General features: G+C 44.1%; 2 protein-coding genes across 2 annotated transcripts in view; both read left to right on the top strand.

The window, feature by feature from the left end:
* The first annotated feature begins 1,341 nt into the window (after positions 1-1,341).
* GPR61 (G protein-coupled receptor 61) lies at positions 1,342-2,937 on the top strand. Its single transcript, XM_032422004.1, has one exon. The coding sequence runs from the start codon at positions 1,563-1,565 to the stop codon at positions 2,916-2,918; it is 1,356 nt and encodes a 451-aa protein (XP_032277895.1). The 5' UTR covers positions 1,342-1,562; the 3' UTR covers positions 2,919-2,937.
* A 4,173-nt stretch (positions 2,938-7,110) lies between these two features.
* Positions 7,111-16,036, top strand: part of GNAI3 (G protein subunit alpha i3) — a 47,358-nt gene continuing 38,432 nt past the window's right edge. The window contains exon 1 of the mRNA XM_032421993.1: positions 7,111-7,351. Coding sequence (XP_032277884.1) covers positions 7,234-7,351 — 118 coding nt within the window. The 5' untranslated portion in view covers positions 7,111-7,233. The remainder of the gene's footprint in view (positions 7,352-16,036) is intronic.

Genomic DNA, 16,036 nt, shown 5'->3' with positions numbered 1-16,036 from the left:
CTGATCTGCCATTTGGTCAGGAGAAATGAGAGATGCCGAAACCCCAGACTTCTTCCCCTCCCCATTCCTTCCAGTTGTCTTCTCTGCTTTATACTCAACCATTTCCACAGTCACAGTGACCTACCCACTCTCAGACACCTACTTCTCCCTCCTTGCTCTGGAATGTGCTAACAGTCCAGGGCCAAGAGAACTCTGGGCCAGGGATCTGCTCCAATGATCAGAGATCTGGGGACCCAGGGAGTGGGAGGTTAGGAGCATTTCCTCTCCCACCTGCAGGGGTACAGTGGCCTTGAGAAGCTGATGAGTGGGTGAAGAAAGGCAGCTTTCAAGTGACCTATGCCCTTCTGCTTTGGGGGCAGTGGAGGCTGGATGGGCTGACATCCCAGTTTCCTTCCAGCTGGGACATTTTGATTTCACTGTTCCTTCTCAACAGCCCCCAAATGGCAGCTCTTTGTCTTGAGGATGGTGATGTCACAGGAGACTAAAGCACAGTCCTTCCCCCTTTCAGGTGATCTCTTCCCAGTGGTAACCCCAGAGCACTGACAGACGTTTTTAGAGATGGCTCAGATTCAACAACTATTCACTGAATGCCTATTGCATTCCAGGTGCTGTGGAGGGCACGGTCAGGTGGGCTGAAGTACTGGCCCTGGAGCCGGGGCACCTGGGTACGTACCCAGACCTTGCCGCCTTTGGTAAGTTACTTGACCTCTCTGGGCCTCAGTTTCACCAACTGCAAAATGGGGATGAGAGTAATACCTACCTCACAGGTTGTGTGAGGATTAGAATGAGCTTATTTATGTACAGTGCTTAGAACAGGGTTTGGTATTTGGAAACCGCCTTTATAAATGTGAGCGCTTATGGGTAGTATTGTTATGAAGTCTCACAGGACCCTCCAAACACAGTCATGAAGTAGCTGTTATTCCCTTCATTTTACAGATGCCTTCATGAGGAAACTGAAGTCCAGAAGAGTCACAGAGTCAGTAATTCCCAGACCTGGGCCTGGAAACCAGATCTCGTGTCCCTTCTACTCCCCAACAGCTCCTGCCATTCTGAGACAAGAAATCAGGAAATTTACATAAGCAACTTGAAAACTGGGGTACTATCCTGGAGTTCAGTGGGACCCTGGGAGAGGGAGAGAGAGGATTTAGAATCTCTGGATAACAGTCCCTGAGAGAGGAGAAGGGTATGGAGAACAGAGGCAAGGAAAAGAAAAAGGAGCGAGAGACCACTCAGAAGGTGGAGTGTTGAGTGAGTGAGGCTCCAGCATCTCTCACGTCTCCTGCTTCTCCGAGGTCACCAAGGCAGACCAGAGCCACCTCTTGCCAGAGAGGAGAGATGAGCTTCTGAGCGCTCAGTTCGGTGGTACGCACAGCCCAGCCTGGAAGGCCGGCGATTAGAGCCCATCCGGGAGGCTCCAGCAGGAGGCGCCCTCTCCCCCCCCCCCCGTCCCCCCCCCACAAAATTGGCAAGCCTGGGCCTCGGCTGGCCATCCCAGGGTCACTGGACTAGGATGGGGGATGGGCCTGTGACAGGAGGTGCCCTGGGTGTCCTCTTTCGGCCCCATGGAGTCCTCTCCCATCCCCCAGTCATCAGGGAACTCTTCCACTCTGGGGAGGGTCCCTCAAACCCCAGGTCCCTCTACGGCCAGTGGGGTCCCAGAGGTGGGGCTGAGGGACGTGGCCTCGGAATCTGTGGCCCTCTTCTTCATGCTCCTGCTGGACTTGATCGCTGTGGCTGGCAATGCCGCTGTGATGGCTGTTATCGCCAAGACACCCGCCCTCCGAAAATTTGTCTTTGTCTTCCACCTCTGCCTGGTGGACCTGCTGGCCGCCCTGACCCTCATGCCCCTGGCCATGCTCTCCAGCTCTGCCCTCTTTGACCATGACCTCTTCGGGGAGGTCGCCTGCCGCCTCTACTTGTTCCTGAGCATATGCTTTGTTAGCCTGGCCATTCTCTCGGTGTCGGCCATCAATGTGGAGCGCTACTATTACGTTGTCCACCCCATGCGCTACGAGGTGCGCATGACGCTGGGGCTGGTGGCCTCTGTGCTGGTGGGCGTGTGGGTGAAAGCCTTGGCCATGGCTTCTGTGCCGGTGTTGGGAAGGGTCTCCCGGGAGGAGGGAGCTCCCAGCACCCCCCCAGGCTGCTCACTCCAATGGAGCCGCAGTGCCTCCTGTCAGCTTTTTGTGGTGGTCTTTGCTGTCCTTTACTTCTTGTTGCCTCTGCTCCTCATCCTTGTGGTCTACTGCAGCATGTTCCGAGTAGCCCGAGTGGCTGCCATGCAGCACGGACCGCTGCCCACATGGATGGAGACACCCCGGCAACGCTCTGAGTCTCTCAGCAGCCGCTCCACTATGGTCACCAGTTCGGGGGCCCCCCAGACCACCCCGCACCGGACGTTCGGGGGAGGGAAGGCTGCAGTGGTCCTCCTGGCCGTGGGGGGACAGTTCCTGCTCTGTTGGTTGCCCTACTTTTCTTTCCACCTCTACGTTGCCCTGAGTGCTCAGCCCATTTCGACTGGGCAGGTGGAGAACGTGGTGACCTGGATCGGCTACTTCTGCTTCACTTCCAACCCGTTCTTTTATGGATGTCTCAACCGGCAGATCCGGGGGGAGCTCAGCAAGCAGTTTGTCTGCTTCTTCAAGCCGGCTCCAGAGGAGGAGCTGAGGCTACCTAGCCGGGAGGGCTCCATTGAGGAGAACTTTCTGCAGTTCCTTCAGGGTACAGGCTGTCCCACGGAGTCCTGGGTTTCCCGACCCCTCCCCAGCCCCAAGCAAGAGACACCTGCTGTGGACTTTCGAATTCCAGGCCAGATAGCTGAAGAGACCTCTGAGTTCCTGGAGCAGCAACTCACCAGCGACATCATCATGTCGGACAGCTACCTCCGTCCCGCCCCTTCACCTCGACTAGAATCATGACGGGCTTCTGGCCACTTGGAGGGAGATGGGGCTGGGGCCACTTATGACTGAAGGAACACCTTGTGGGATCACCTGTTCCCGGCTAGCAGGGGCTGGGGCTGGGGTCTCTGCACACAGCTTTTGCTTAGTGTTTTCTGGGTCAGGAACAATGCCAACAGGATGAACGTGTGGCAAAAGCCTTGGACATGGCTATGATCCTTGACTACTGGGGGAGGGAACCTGGTGAGATGGTAATGAGAATAAAGGGTCACGAAGGTGAGATGATTCCTTTCAACCAGCGAACTTTCCATGCCTCAGGAAGCAGAGAGACTCCCTAAGGGTAGGAGTTGGAGGATATAGAGTGGCAGGCCAGGTTTGGAGTTATCCTGGGGATTCTTTAGGATATTTCATTTTTCAGTGTAATTGTCCAGGGCAGTAATTGTACCCAAGCAAGGTAAGAAAATGACCTGTGTCTTCTCCTTTCCTTGTTAGGTTTAAAAAGACCTAAATAAAGTACAGCTTTATTTGAGTTAATGGATCTTTTTCTAGTTTTAGACCTGAGGTTTCCTTAAACTGAGAGGGCCAGCTGGGTATATTCCTTTCCCAAGTTTGGCCAGAAGCAAGGGGAAAAGCAGGGTACAAAGAGGAGAAGGCAGGAGAGCTGACTGCAGCTCTCTCCCACCTTCTGGGAACAGCCCTTCTGTTCTATTTTGCTGTCTTTCTCCTGCACATGGGAGATCAAGCTTCCGGCTTGATCTCAGCAAAGGCAAGGATACAACAGGATGGCTCTTTCTCCTTATTTTTTAGAATGAAGAAGTGGAAAGATTGAGGGTTGGGTGGCTGATGGTGGGGGTTAGCATTTGAATTGCTAAGGTGGGTGGATACAGAGAGGCCAAATAATCACCTTGACCAATAATACTGTAAATCTTTTTTTTTCTTCCTAGGAGTGGCCTCCCTGATCTCTCTCCTCATGGCAGTGACCCACCTCCAGCCCCCTGGACAATCGGGTACAAGAGACTAAGGTTGGGAATGGGAAGGGTGGGGTTTCTATGGTCCATTAAATGCCTCCCTACTCCCATTCATCGCTCTCAAAATTAGCTTCAGTGACAAAGACTTAAATCTCTCTCCTATCTGCAGCCCTGGGCTGGAGAGAGGGCACGGGAGTTGGGTTCAGCTGTTCACTGATTGAGACCGTAGGAACTTGTTGGCTGGTATCGGTGGTGGTATTTGCAAGGGAGGGGAAATAGTTGCAAACTGGACAGGATGCCCATCTGGGATTACCTGTCCATCCACTTCCCTCAGTTGAATCAAGTAACATTCAAGGGTTCAGGCAGGAACAGAGGGTGCTTTGATCTGTATTTGGACAAATTCCTGCCTCATTGAACATTAAAGGGTAAGATGGGCTGGTGGGAGTGGGATAGTCTCCCCTTTGAACGGCCAATAAATACTGATTATAAAAAGTTATACTGATATCAACATTTACTATTTCAGTTCAATTCAGTGCATAATAGTTGAATACCTAGTATTCTATGGGCCCACAGAGTCACTGCCTTTGAGGAGTTCATAGTCTAATTTTATCAGGTACCTTGTATTTTTACAGAGCATTTGTATCTGGTAAAGCACTAAAGAATGTTTGAGAAATATATTGGAGAATATATTGGAGCTCAGTCCACTGCAGTAGAGATACCTACATGGAAGCTTCCTGTGGATTGTGGAAAGTGTGAGGGTTGTAAATGAAACTCTAGTTGAGGAAAAGAATTTATTAACTGAAACTGGGCAAACAGCTTTCCCCTTTAGATGTAGGAAAATTTACAGGTTTGTCTTCCTACCACCAGACTTACTTTAGTCTAGAACCTATTACACTGAGGAAATCCCCTAGATAGGAGAATTTTTCGTGATTGAAAAACATGTAATTCTCGCTCTCCTCCCTTTTAAGATAAACTCATAAGGGAGGCATCTCATTCGTAGATAAGGGGAAGAAAACTCTTCTTCAAACATCACAGATCGGCTAGTAGGCCCTAAGTATTGCCAGCAGGTGGCAGTGTGAGTCCAGTGGAAACAGGAAAGGTGCGTGCATGGGGGAGGTGGGGATGGGGAGAAGGAGTGAGGAGAGGGGAGGACAGGAAACATTGCCGGGCAGCCATTTTGTTATTTTATTTTGCCTTTTCCTGTGACTTTGCCCTCCAACCCTTCCTTCACATACATCAAAAAAGAAAATTTTAAGTGCAAGGATATCTCTAATTCGGGCTGATATTTCCTGACACTGTGATCTCACTGGTGTTTATTACAGAATTTGACATAGGCTGGTTCATTTGCATTTATTTTTCCCTGTCTGAGTGGATCATGAAGGAAACCTTCATGAAGGAAAATTTCTCTTCTATTATGCTGAGAATTCTCCCAACAGTTTCTGCCATGACCACCTTCCAGTTGTTTTCTAGTCACCAGGATTGCTTGCTAAAGTTTGCTATCTTGGCTATGAAGGCTGTTCCTGGACAAAATTTGACCTCTCTAGTGGGCTCAAGAATCAACAGGCTGAGACAACCGACCCGTCAGTTACTTTTCCTGCACCTGGGTGGTGTTGGGGTAACTCTCAAGCCTAGATGAAAACTTTCTGTTGTCAGGTCTCCCCAGGTAACATCTTATAGTGGCATGGTAGAAAAGGGGTGAGTTTGGAGGCAGACATCTACTTACTCACTGTGTGAACTTGGGAAAGATGCTTAATTTCTCTGAGCCTATTTCTTCATCTGTAAGAATGGGGGTAACATTACCTACCTCACAGGGTTGTTGTGAGGATTAAAAGAGATGACCATATGGAAGAACCTAGCCATACCTGGCCAATAGGTATTCAATAAATATTGGTTTTTCTTCCCTTTCCTCTTGCCCTATCCCCCCATAAGTATTGATTATGGGAAAGCCATCCTTTTTATTCTAACAGTCATTTGAGAATGAGTAGGAGGCTTTTCAAACTTTGAAGAACTGGCATTACTAAGTTATAGTGGATGAAGTTGTTTAAGGTGGCTCTCAAGAAATCCCTCTAATCAATGAAACATCATCATATAGACCTTTCTGTTGGGACCTTATATGCTAAGATTTAAATTCTATTAGGGAAATAATTTTTAATCCCAGGGAACGGTTTGGGGGACCACAAGAGTTCTCCTCTCTAGAATATATGGTGAGAGTATTTGTGCAGCTATTTGGCAGTAAAGGTAATTCAGGGCCACTTTCACGGGTAGTACCCAGGATTATGAATGAAAAGGCTAGGAGTCTGAGGCTTTCATGGAGGTTTATTTTCAGGTGATGCTAGAGCTGAGACAAATCTACTAGAACTTCCCTTTTTGGGTGGTACTACAACAGGAAATTTCAGTAGGGAGATTCACAGGATGCACTGGTTTGTTTTGGGGTGTGGGCCTGAGGTTAACTGATCTTGGTAGGAGTCCGAAGCCCCTAAAGCAGGATCATTTATCCGCGCTAAAACTGGCTTACACTGGAGAAAGGTAGCACGGAGATCTTGTGGAGAACTACACTCTTACCTTTCAGGAAATAGAATATTGGGCGATTTCAGGTGGCCTTTTGTCAACATAGTCGCTGGGCAACTCGTAGGTAACGGCACAAGGACCGGGATACATCCTGAGAGCAGGAAGCGGTGGGACAGAGGGGAGGGCAGAAGGGGATGCTAAGGTCCCAGGCGTGGTCGGCCTTACAGATCTCAAGATGTGAAGCGTGGCCGGCCCCAGGCTCTGCTGTTTGTTCCCATCCCGTAGATCGGGCTGAGACAACCCCGGCAGTGTCGTACACTTGGGAAGGGGCTTCGGGTCTCCACAGCCAGAGATCAAAGGGGCTTTCTAACCAGTGAGAAATTCCCAGCAGAAATTCCTGTGCGGGCTGGGGACTCTTATTTGGGAACCCCCAGCCCCCATCCAAAGCCGGCTTGACCTCAGAAGGGCGCCGCCAACTGGGGAAGCCAGTCCCTAGTTTTTCTACATTTATCCAAATAAGGCAGCCGAAAAGGAGAAGAGGCACTAAGGTCGAGCCGCGCGTACCAGGTGCCCGACAAGACATCGCTACTCCGGGAACCACCGCTCGGACTCACAGGTCCTCTCTCCGTACTTCCGCTTTCCATTGCTCCTCCTCTACCCCAGCTGGAGAGTTTTGAGCAGTAACCGCCGTGGGGCGTTGCCGGAAGTGTCGTAAACGCCGGATATCCGGTTCCTTCGGGCGCTCAAGGAGCTGACGGAGAGGGCCGCCGCCCAGCAGTAGACGCTGTCTCAGGCACCCGAGTCGCAGTTTCCGCGGTGTGTGAGTGAGCCCGGGCTCGGTCCCCTCTCCCGCCGCCGCCATGGGCTGCACGTTGAGCGCCGAGGACAAGGCGGCGGTGGAGCGGAGCAAGATGATCGACCGCAACTTGCGGGAGGACGGAGAGAAAGCGGCCAAAGAAGTGAAGCTTCTGCTACTCGGTGAGGGGCTGGGGGCGGGGCTGGCGGGACTGGCGGGGTGAACGGGAGGGGCTTAGGCACTTGGAGCCCTGGGGGGTGGGGGGTGGGGGTCTGGCCCGGCCGGCTGAAAGGACCCTGGAGGGATCTGGAGGGCGTGACGGCCGTGGGGCGGGGTGTTGGGTTGGTTGCTTAGGCCCCGGAGGGCGTGCTGAGGGGGTGGGGTTTGGGGTTGTAGGAATTGGTCTGGAGGGAGGGTGTGACTCCGTGCTGGAATTGGCGTTTAGTGGAGAGAGCTTGGGAGTGTGGGCAGGAGATCTTTGAGACTGTGTTAGGAATACGCGAAAAGCTCATAAAGGAAGAGCTGATATTAGGGAAGGTTTTACAAGGGGTTGGAGTATGTTGATAGCAAAGAGGACGGGATAGAGTGTGGGGGGCTTGTATAATGGCTTATGAGTTTGGAGCGTGGTGATACTTTGACTAGGATGAAGTTGGGATGCTTGAATGATTAATATAAATAGAGGGGCTGGGACAGAGTGATCACGTAAGGACCCTGTCATTTATTATGAAGTGGGCATTTTGAACTGTCGGTAAGGTGGAGGAACCCTGGATTACTCAGGAACGTGAAGGTGTGTGGTTGAGATAATTGACAACAGTTCTCGGATACAAAGGAAAAGAGCTTGGGTGCAGAGGCTGTCTATATTTCCACCTCCTTCTATCATTTTTACTCTCTTAAGGCTTTATAATTCCTTCCCTTGTTTTTGTAAAAGGGAAGGTGGTGTGAGCTGAGGAAATTTAAGGACTGGCTGGTTTGAGGTTTGTGGCAAAAGATGTAGTGGACAATAGATTACATATTGGGAGTTGCTGAATAGTTGCTAGGGATGATGTGCAGTGGGAATGGAGTTACCTTAGGATAAATTATAAAATTGGATACACTATAAAAGCTGTGACAGACTTCTGGTGAGCTGTCTCTCCAAACTAAAAACATTGACTTCAGAAAGTTACAGTTTATTTTACCCGACACTCGTTTTGAGCAGCTTTTTTTTTTTTTTTTAAAGATTTTATTTATTTATTTGACAGCGAGAGAGGGAACACAAGCAGGGGGAGCGTGAGAGGGAGAAGCAGGCTTCCCGCGGAGCAGGGAGCCTGATGCGGAGCTCGATCCCAGGACCCTGGGATCATGACCTGAGCCGAAGGCAGACGCTTAACGGCTGAGCCACCCAGGCGCCCCTTGAGCAGCTTTTAGGTATGGTCAGATGCATTTTACTCAGCATGATTAGTTTAAAGATTTTTGAAACTTTTTTTTTTTTTTAGATTTAATTTATTTATTTGAGAGAGGGCAAGAGTGAGAGAGAGCATGAGCCGGGTGAAGGGCAGAGGGAGAAGCAGACTCCTCGCTGAGCAGGGAGCCGGATGGCGGGACTTCATCCCAGGTCTCCATCCCAGGACTCCAGGATCATGACCTAAGCCGAAGGCAGACACTCAGCAGACTGAGCCACCCAGGCACCCCGAGACTGGTTTCTAGAGGCTCAGTAAATCATATAAAGTACCCTGGCATCAGCTTACCAATTAGTTAAGTCACAGTTTCTTTACTATTAGTATTTTCTACGGTTCTGTTAGAGAAGAATAAGTAGGAGTAATGGTTTCTGTAAGTAACAGAACCTTCTTTTTCGCAGTAGAACTTTTTATTTTTTTTTAAAGATTTTATTTATTTTTCAACAGAGAGAGAGGGAACACAAGCAGGGGGAGTGGGGGAGGGAGAACCAGCTTCCCGCGGAGCAGGGAGCCCGATGTGGGACTCGATCTCAAGACCCTGGGATCATGACCTGAGCCGAAGGCAGACGCTAAACGACTGAGCCACCCAGGTGCCTTCAGTAGAACTTTTTAAAATAATTAATTTTTGAGAAAAAGAAGTTGCTTTAGGAGAAGTGCCAAGTTTTCATGGTGTAAAGCCCTGGAGGACAGAATGCACCACCATAACCCAAGCCTTATTTTGTACTCCAGGATGTACTTAGTGGTTTGTAGATTGCAGAAGCCTAGGAGCGGCTCTTTGGATATAGGGGGAAAGTTATGCATTGGAGCTTGAGCTTTTGGTTTGAATACCTGACCTTTCATGACACGTGAATTCAGATTGTAATTCTAGACTGCCACTCTCTGTTTAACAGGTATGATTTGTGGATGAGCATGGTCTGTGGCACATAGTAGATGCTTCTTAAATATTTACTAGCATGAACCACCTAATGTTGGACATTGCTCCTTGGGCTCTTTCAGATGTTTAACTTAAACCATAATACTCAAGGCATTAACATCTGTGTTGATTGATTGGTTATGAAATTAAAGGTATATTTTCATCTTCTGTAAATGTTTTGATTTACATTAGCCCATCAGAGATCCCCTCAGGACATTAGCCTATTATAATACAGTTGTAAACTGTGAGGCTTTCTTCCAAATGGCAGGATTTGGCAGGCAGAATTTAGGCAAGCAAATGTCTGGAAAAATCTTTATTCGGGACTTTATAAATAGTGCATTTAATTAAAAACAAAATTAAACTCATGATGACTTCGCGAACTTCAAAAGCAGTAAGTAAAAATCAAAGTACTAAAACATTTGCTTTTAATTTTTATCAATTTCATTGTTTTAAGTAAGATTTTTTTAATATTCTTGAGCAAGTTAAGTCAACAAATATAAATAGTTGCAGACACAGATGCTCTTGCTTGAACCATATCATAATGCACAGAAGTTGAAGTATTTTCTGTAAACAGAACACACTCATCACAGTATATGGATAACTTTTTTTTTTCCTGTAGAATACCTCCTTTGATGCACATGCAAGTAATTTTTACTTCATCACTGTGAAACTGTCAAACTTAGTCTAAGTTGAGATATATTTGGTTACCTGTGTCTCTCCTGGCACATAATAGGTGTTCATTAGATATTACTGTATTTTCTTTTTTGGAGGGATGTAGTTTAGTATAATGAGTAACAACATGAGCTATGAAGTCAGACTATTTCAAATTCTAATTCCCATTTACCAGCTGTAACCTTGGGAAAGTTATTTACTCAATTTTGCTCTGCTCCGTTTCCTCATCTTTAAAATGGAGAAAATAGAGGCACTATAGGAGTGCTATGAGCATTAATGATAATAATGTAAAGTGGAATACAGCCTGGCACGTAGGATCAGCTCAGTGAATATTAACTGTTATTGTTATTATTAAATCAAAAAGAATGTTACAGATTATAGGTACTATAGAAATTAAAATTAAGAAGCCAAGGTGGACAGGGGCGCCGAGTGGCTCAGTCGTTAAACTCCTGCCTTCGGCTTGGGTCATGATCCCAGGGTCCTGGGATCAAGCCCCACATCAGGCTCCCTGCTCAGCGGGAAGCCTGCTTCTCCCTCTCCCACTCCCTCTGCTTGTGTTCCCTCTCTTGCTGTGTCTCTCTCTGTCAAATAAATAAAAATCTTAAAAAAAAAAAAAAAAAGCAGCAGCTAGGGTGGGCAGAATTAGTTAAGGAATACCTAAGTGTTAGAATTTTTTTATCACCTTTGATTTGAGTTTCCTTTAGGTGTGTTATTGGGAAGATCTTGATAATGTCAAATTAATATTTAATCACAATATTATGTAGAAAGACAAAATTGTATTATGCAAAGCTTCCCAACCAGAGTGCAGTATATAGGATGGCATACAAGTTGCTGTTTGTAAATTTTTCTATAGTTTTGAAATTTCATTTTTTTAATTTTAATTTTTTTTAAAGATTTTTATTTATTTATTTGACAGAGAGTGCAAGAGAGCATAAGCAGGGGGAGCTGCAGAGGGAGAGGGAGAAGCAGGCTCCCTGCTGAGCAGGGAGCCACTTTGGGGGCCTCAATCCCAGGATCCTGGGATCACAACCTGAGCTGAAGGCAGACACTTAACTTATTGAGGCACCCAGGTGCCCTTATAGTTTTAAAATTTTAAATCATTTCATAACTTTTTGAAATTTTGCAACGGTTGAAATGATATTTGAACATTTTTAGTATGATTTCTTTAAACTTTGGGAACATGGCAATTGCAAATATTTTATTAGGAAGGTTTATGCCAATTCGTATTTAATATCATCTGTAATACTTTGTATTTTATTTTTCATGTCATAATTTTATGATATAAAGAAAATATACATTATTTTTACTTACTTTAATAAGCCTTACAAATATCATTTTCAGTGTGTGCCATCATGTGACAAAAGTTGGGAAGCACTGGTATAATGAATGGATAAGAGTACTGCTTTCAGAGTCGCATAGAAATGAATTCAGTTCCCACCTTTATTTACTAGGGGTGAGACCCAGAGCATATAACTTAGTCAATGAATCTTATTTTTCACATATATATGATGGGGATGATGATGTCTATTTTATAATATGCAATAAGATAATATATGTAAAATGCTTAGCAAACAAGTATTCAGTATTGGTAGCTTACGTTATTATGATAATGCCTGTGAAAGCTTATCATTTTAGCTACTTTTTTCAAGGGTGTTTCAGACAAATAATTTGAAAAAATAATATATTCTTTTCAGAGGTCTTCAAGGAATTTTAGTAAATACCACTCTTGTGATACTTATTAAAAGGAATTAAATATTATAATTAGTTTTATAAGTTATTGAATGATTTACTCCTGTGCTGTTTTAGGTTTTTATTTCTTGATAATTCCCCTTAGCAGATCTTGAGAGAACATTATTATACAAAATGAGATTAATGCTTTGTTCTCTAGGATTTTTGTGGTGGTGGTATGGCAAAAATTAAGTTGCATGCAGAGAATTGGAATCCTCTAATTCACTTAAACCTTATACAATTTTATTCACATTTAAATATCTGTATTTACCAGCTAAATATGCTTATTATTGAAAGTTAGTATTTTTGATAGAGAGTTGTAATACTGAACTTTTCCTTTAATTTAGCCCACACTAGCTTCTTAATTTGAATTTTTATACTACCTATAATCTATAGCATTCATTTTGCTTTAATAATAACAGTACTACTGTTATTGTTTCATTAAATTCTCATAGGATGATATTCTTTATAAGGTTTGCCATTTACTGGGCATAAGATTCATAGACATGACATTTCTTTTGAGGATGTACCTTGTGTCTGGCAAAAAAAAAAAAGAAACTGGCATAAAAAATAGAAATTTACATTTCAAAGATAGGTTTGTTTTTTATATGCACTTAACTGTTCTTTGTGTCTTTTATTTATTTATTTTTTTAAAGATTTTATTTATTTATTTGACAGAGAGACACAGCCAGAGAGGGAACACAAGCAGGGGGAGAGGGAGAAGCAGGCCTCCCGCAGAGCAGGGAGCCCGATGCGGGGCTTGATCCCAGGACTTTGGGATCATGACCTGAGCTGAAGGCAGACGCTCAACAACTGAGCCACCCAGGTGCCCCTGTGTCTTTTATTTAAATGTATTTATCATCACTTGTTCAGTCTGGAAATATGGACCTTTTCAGGAATTACAGTACTGTAATATTCTCCAAGTGTGCTAATTCTGAAGTAAGTACAGAGATGACCGTAGAATAGGGTCTTAGTACTTAATAGATTTGACAAGGGGTGCCCCGGTGGTTCAGTCGGTTAAAGCTTCTGCCTTCAGCGCACATCATGATCCCAGGGTCCTGGGATCAAGCCTTGTGTCAGGCTCCCCGCTCAACTGGCAGCCTGCTTCTCCCTCTCTCTCTGCTACTCCCCCTGCTTGAGCTCTCTTGTGCTCTCTCACTCTCTCAAATAAATACATAAAATCTAAAAAAAAAAATAAATTTGACAAGCGTGTAACCTTTTAGTCATTCTTGCAACTGTCCATGCTTTGTCTTTCTATGTTTAGTTAGTTTAATTTAGTTTTATTGGGAATGGGGCTTGTCAGGGAAGGTGGGGAGGAAAAGATGCCTTAAGTACTCAGGAACTAGAATATTAGCAGTAAAGACCAAAAAATAAAAATATGGGTCTCATAAGAAGTGTTTAGAGCAGTGGATACTAAATTTGTTCAGGTAACTGAAGTTTGTTTTAAAATCTTGTTTTCTAGTGAACAGAATATAGTAGACTAGCAGTAATAAAAGTTCTTTGAACTGGTAACTTAATTCCTAAATCCCATGTAGTGTAGGGTTCAAGAGCAAAGATACTGAAAATTGGGGGATTTATCCTAATCTCTGAGCTTCATTTTCCTTTTTCTGATCTCAGGGGTCTCTTGTCTGTGATGTTAATATTATTAACCAGATTAAATATTTTAGCAGGGTTATAAAGAGGGCTGTTTTTGTGTTGTTATTTTTCTTATTCCTGAGTTTGACTGAAATTAATGTAATAAAGCTGTTTAGGAGGATGGTTAAAAACCTGAAAGACATAAATTTATGAAGTGCCCATAAAGTAGATGTTTAAGAGAATTTAAAGAGAAGAAACTGTTGTAGTGTTTGATTTTCCCTCCAGTTTTAACTGTCTTGTTTTGGTAAAATTCTTTTTTGGTGTTTAGCAAGTTAGAGTTATCTTTTTTTTTTTTTTTTTTTTTTAAAGATTTTTGTTTATTTATTTGACAGAGAGAGATACACAGCGAGAGAGAGAACACAAGCAGGGGGAGTGGGAGAGGGAGAAGCAGGCTTCCCGCAGAGCAGAGCCCGATGCGGGGCTCGATCCCAGGACTCCGGGATCATGACCTGAGCCGAAGGCAGACGCTTAACGACTGAGCCACCCAGGCGCCACCAAGTTAGAGTTATCTTTAAGCCTTTATCTCTCTAGGCTGTTACCTGCTTAGCAGTCATCTGTATCATAGCTGTAATTGAAGCTGCTTGAGCTGAATAACATTGTCTTTGGAGCACTGCTTAATTGTCCCAGTTTTGATACAGTGCTCTCTGTAAATGAAATAACTTATTTTTCATGTCTTGATATTAGTAAGTTGTAACAGAAATGAATATATCAGATACAAATCAAACAAAGAAGAAGAACCAGAAGACCAAATTTGTTTGACTTGTACCTGAATAATGGCCTGGTAATCTTAGAAACAAGTTTCAGGAAGGTATAGTCTTTAGTGGATTTCCTTTGATTTTCAAGTTAGACTTGGAAGATACTTAAAAGTTTAATAGATTTGTTAAGGGCTAGTGGAGACATTAGTGTGTTCATTGTTCCATTACTGTTTTGCTGTTACGGGCCTCTTTGTCACCAAGTCTAATTCACAAATGGGTAAATGTTTTTAATATTGATACAAAAAGACTGAATTTTTTGCATGATTGTTAGTGTTTTATATCTTGAAAATTTTTTGTTGCTTAACTTTGAAATAGATAGTATTCTAAATTTTTTCTAGTTGCTCTTGTAAATCTACAGCTGTACAGTTAGGGATGTCTCACCATGATTAAAATGTACACTTATTTATTTATTTTTAAAGATTTTATTCATTTATTTGTGAGAGAGAGAACAAGCAGAGGGAGTGGCAGGCAGAGGGAAAAGCAGGCTCCCCCCTCAGCAAGGAGTCCGATGTGGGACTTCATCCCAGGACCCTGGGATCATGACCCGAGCCGAAGGCAGAAGCTTAACGACTGAGCCACCCAGGCATCCCTACACTCTTGTATTTAAGTTGTGCTTGTATCTCCTGCTTTTTTAAGAGATTGTATTAATTTATTCATTTATTTGACAGAGAGCACACACAAGCAGGGGGAGGGGCAGAGGGAGAGGGAGAAACAGACTCCCCACTGAGCAGGGAGCCCAGAGGCTGGGCTCAATCCCAGGATCATGACCCCAGCCAAAGACAGCCACTTAACCAACTGAGCCACCCAGGTGCCCCTCTCCTGCTTTTATTTATGTGGCCTGCTGTTAATAGTTATTACTCTGGTGATATGGGGACCATTTAAATCAGACTTCTTTAAAGTTAATTAGCAAGGTAGCTTGATTCTTGTCATCTTGTAATTTCCTGTAGTAGTTGGATTTTAAAATTAAAATAGTATTCCATTGAACTCTAAGAGCTTATTATGGAAATGGTACAGTGTATTTGGATTTCTGTTTTAGTCATGTATTGATATCCCTAGTTTTTATACTTTTTATTAAATGGAGAATGTTGTATGGAAATTTTGCCCAGGACCTTGGAAATTATATTTTATAGATTACTGTAAATTAAAGGATTGTTTTAGAGTGATATACTTTTGATAGAACATTTTCCCCTCTGTTTCCTGAAGTTAGAACATCAGAATTGATAACTTCAGAACAGGGTTCCGTTTGATGTAATGATAAAATCACTACCATGATTTACACAGATAGTGTAGTTCTGATGTATGTGTTAGGATAATGCAGTCTTAAACTTTTCATGGAAGTTATTTTAATGTTGAGTTATGTATTTTTGAAAATAAACATTGAATTACTTCAGTTTAATGATACAAATCTCTTTCTCCATTTTTCAGCATTAATAAATCCTCACATATTTTGGTTCATTTCAGGTTGTTAAAAACTAATTTCCTTCCTTCCATCCTCTGCTTTTTTTTTTTTTTTTTTAAGATTTTATTTATTTGGGAGAGCGCAAGTACGAGAGATCATGGGGGGTGGGGAAGCAGACTCCCCACTGAGCAGGGAAGCCTGAGGCTTAGGGCTCTATCCCAGGACTGTGACCTGAGCTGGCAGAAGCTTAACCGACTGGGCCACCCAGCCACCTCTCTTCTCTGCCTTTTTTTTTTTTTTTTTTTTTTTAAAAGATTTTATTTATTTGACAG

Source organism: Phoca vitulina, unplaced genomic scaffold, assembly GCF_004348235.1.
Source record: "Phoca vitulina isolate PV1807 unplaced genomic scaffold, GSC_HSeal_1.0 scaffold2, whole genome shotgun sequence".
In the NCBI taxonomy this organism is placed as follows: Eukaryota; Metazoa; Chordata; class Mammalia; order Carnivora; family Phocidae; genus Phoca; species Phoca vitulina.
The sequence above is the reverse complement of the archived record's forward strand: the minus strand, read 5'-3'. Positions and strand labels throughout refer to the sequence as shown.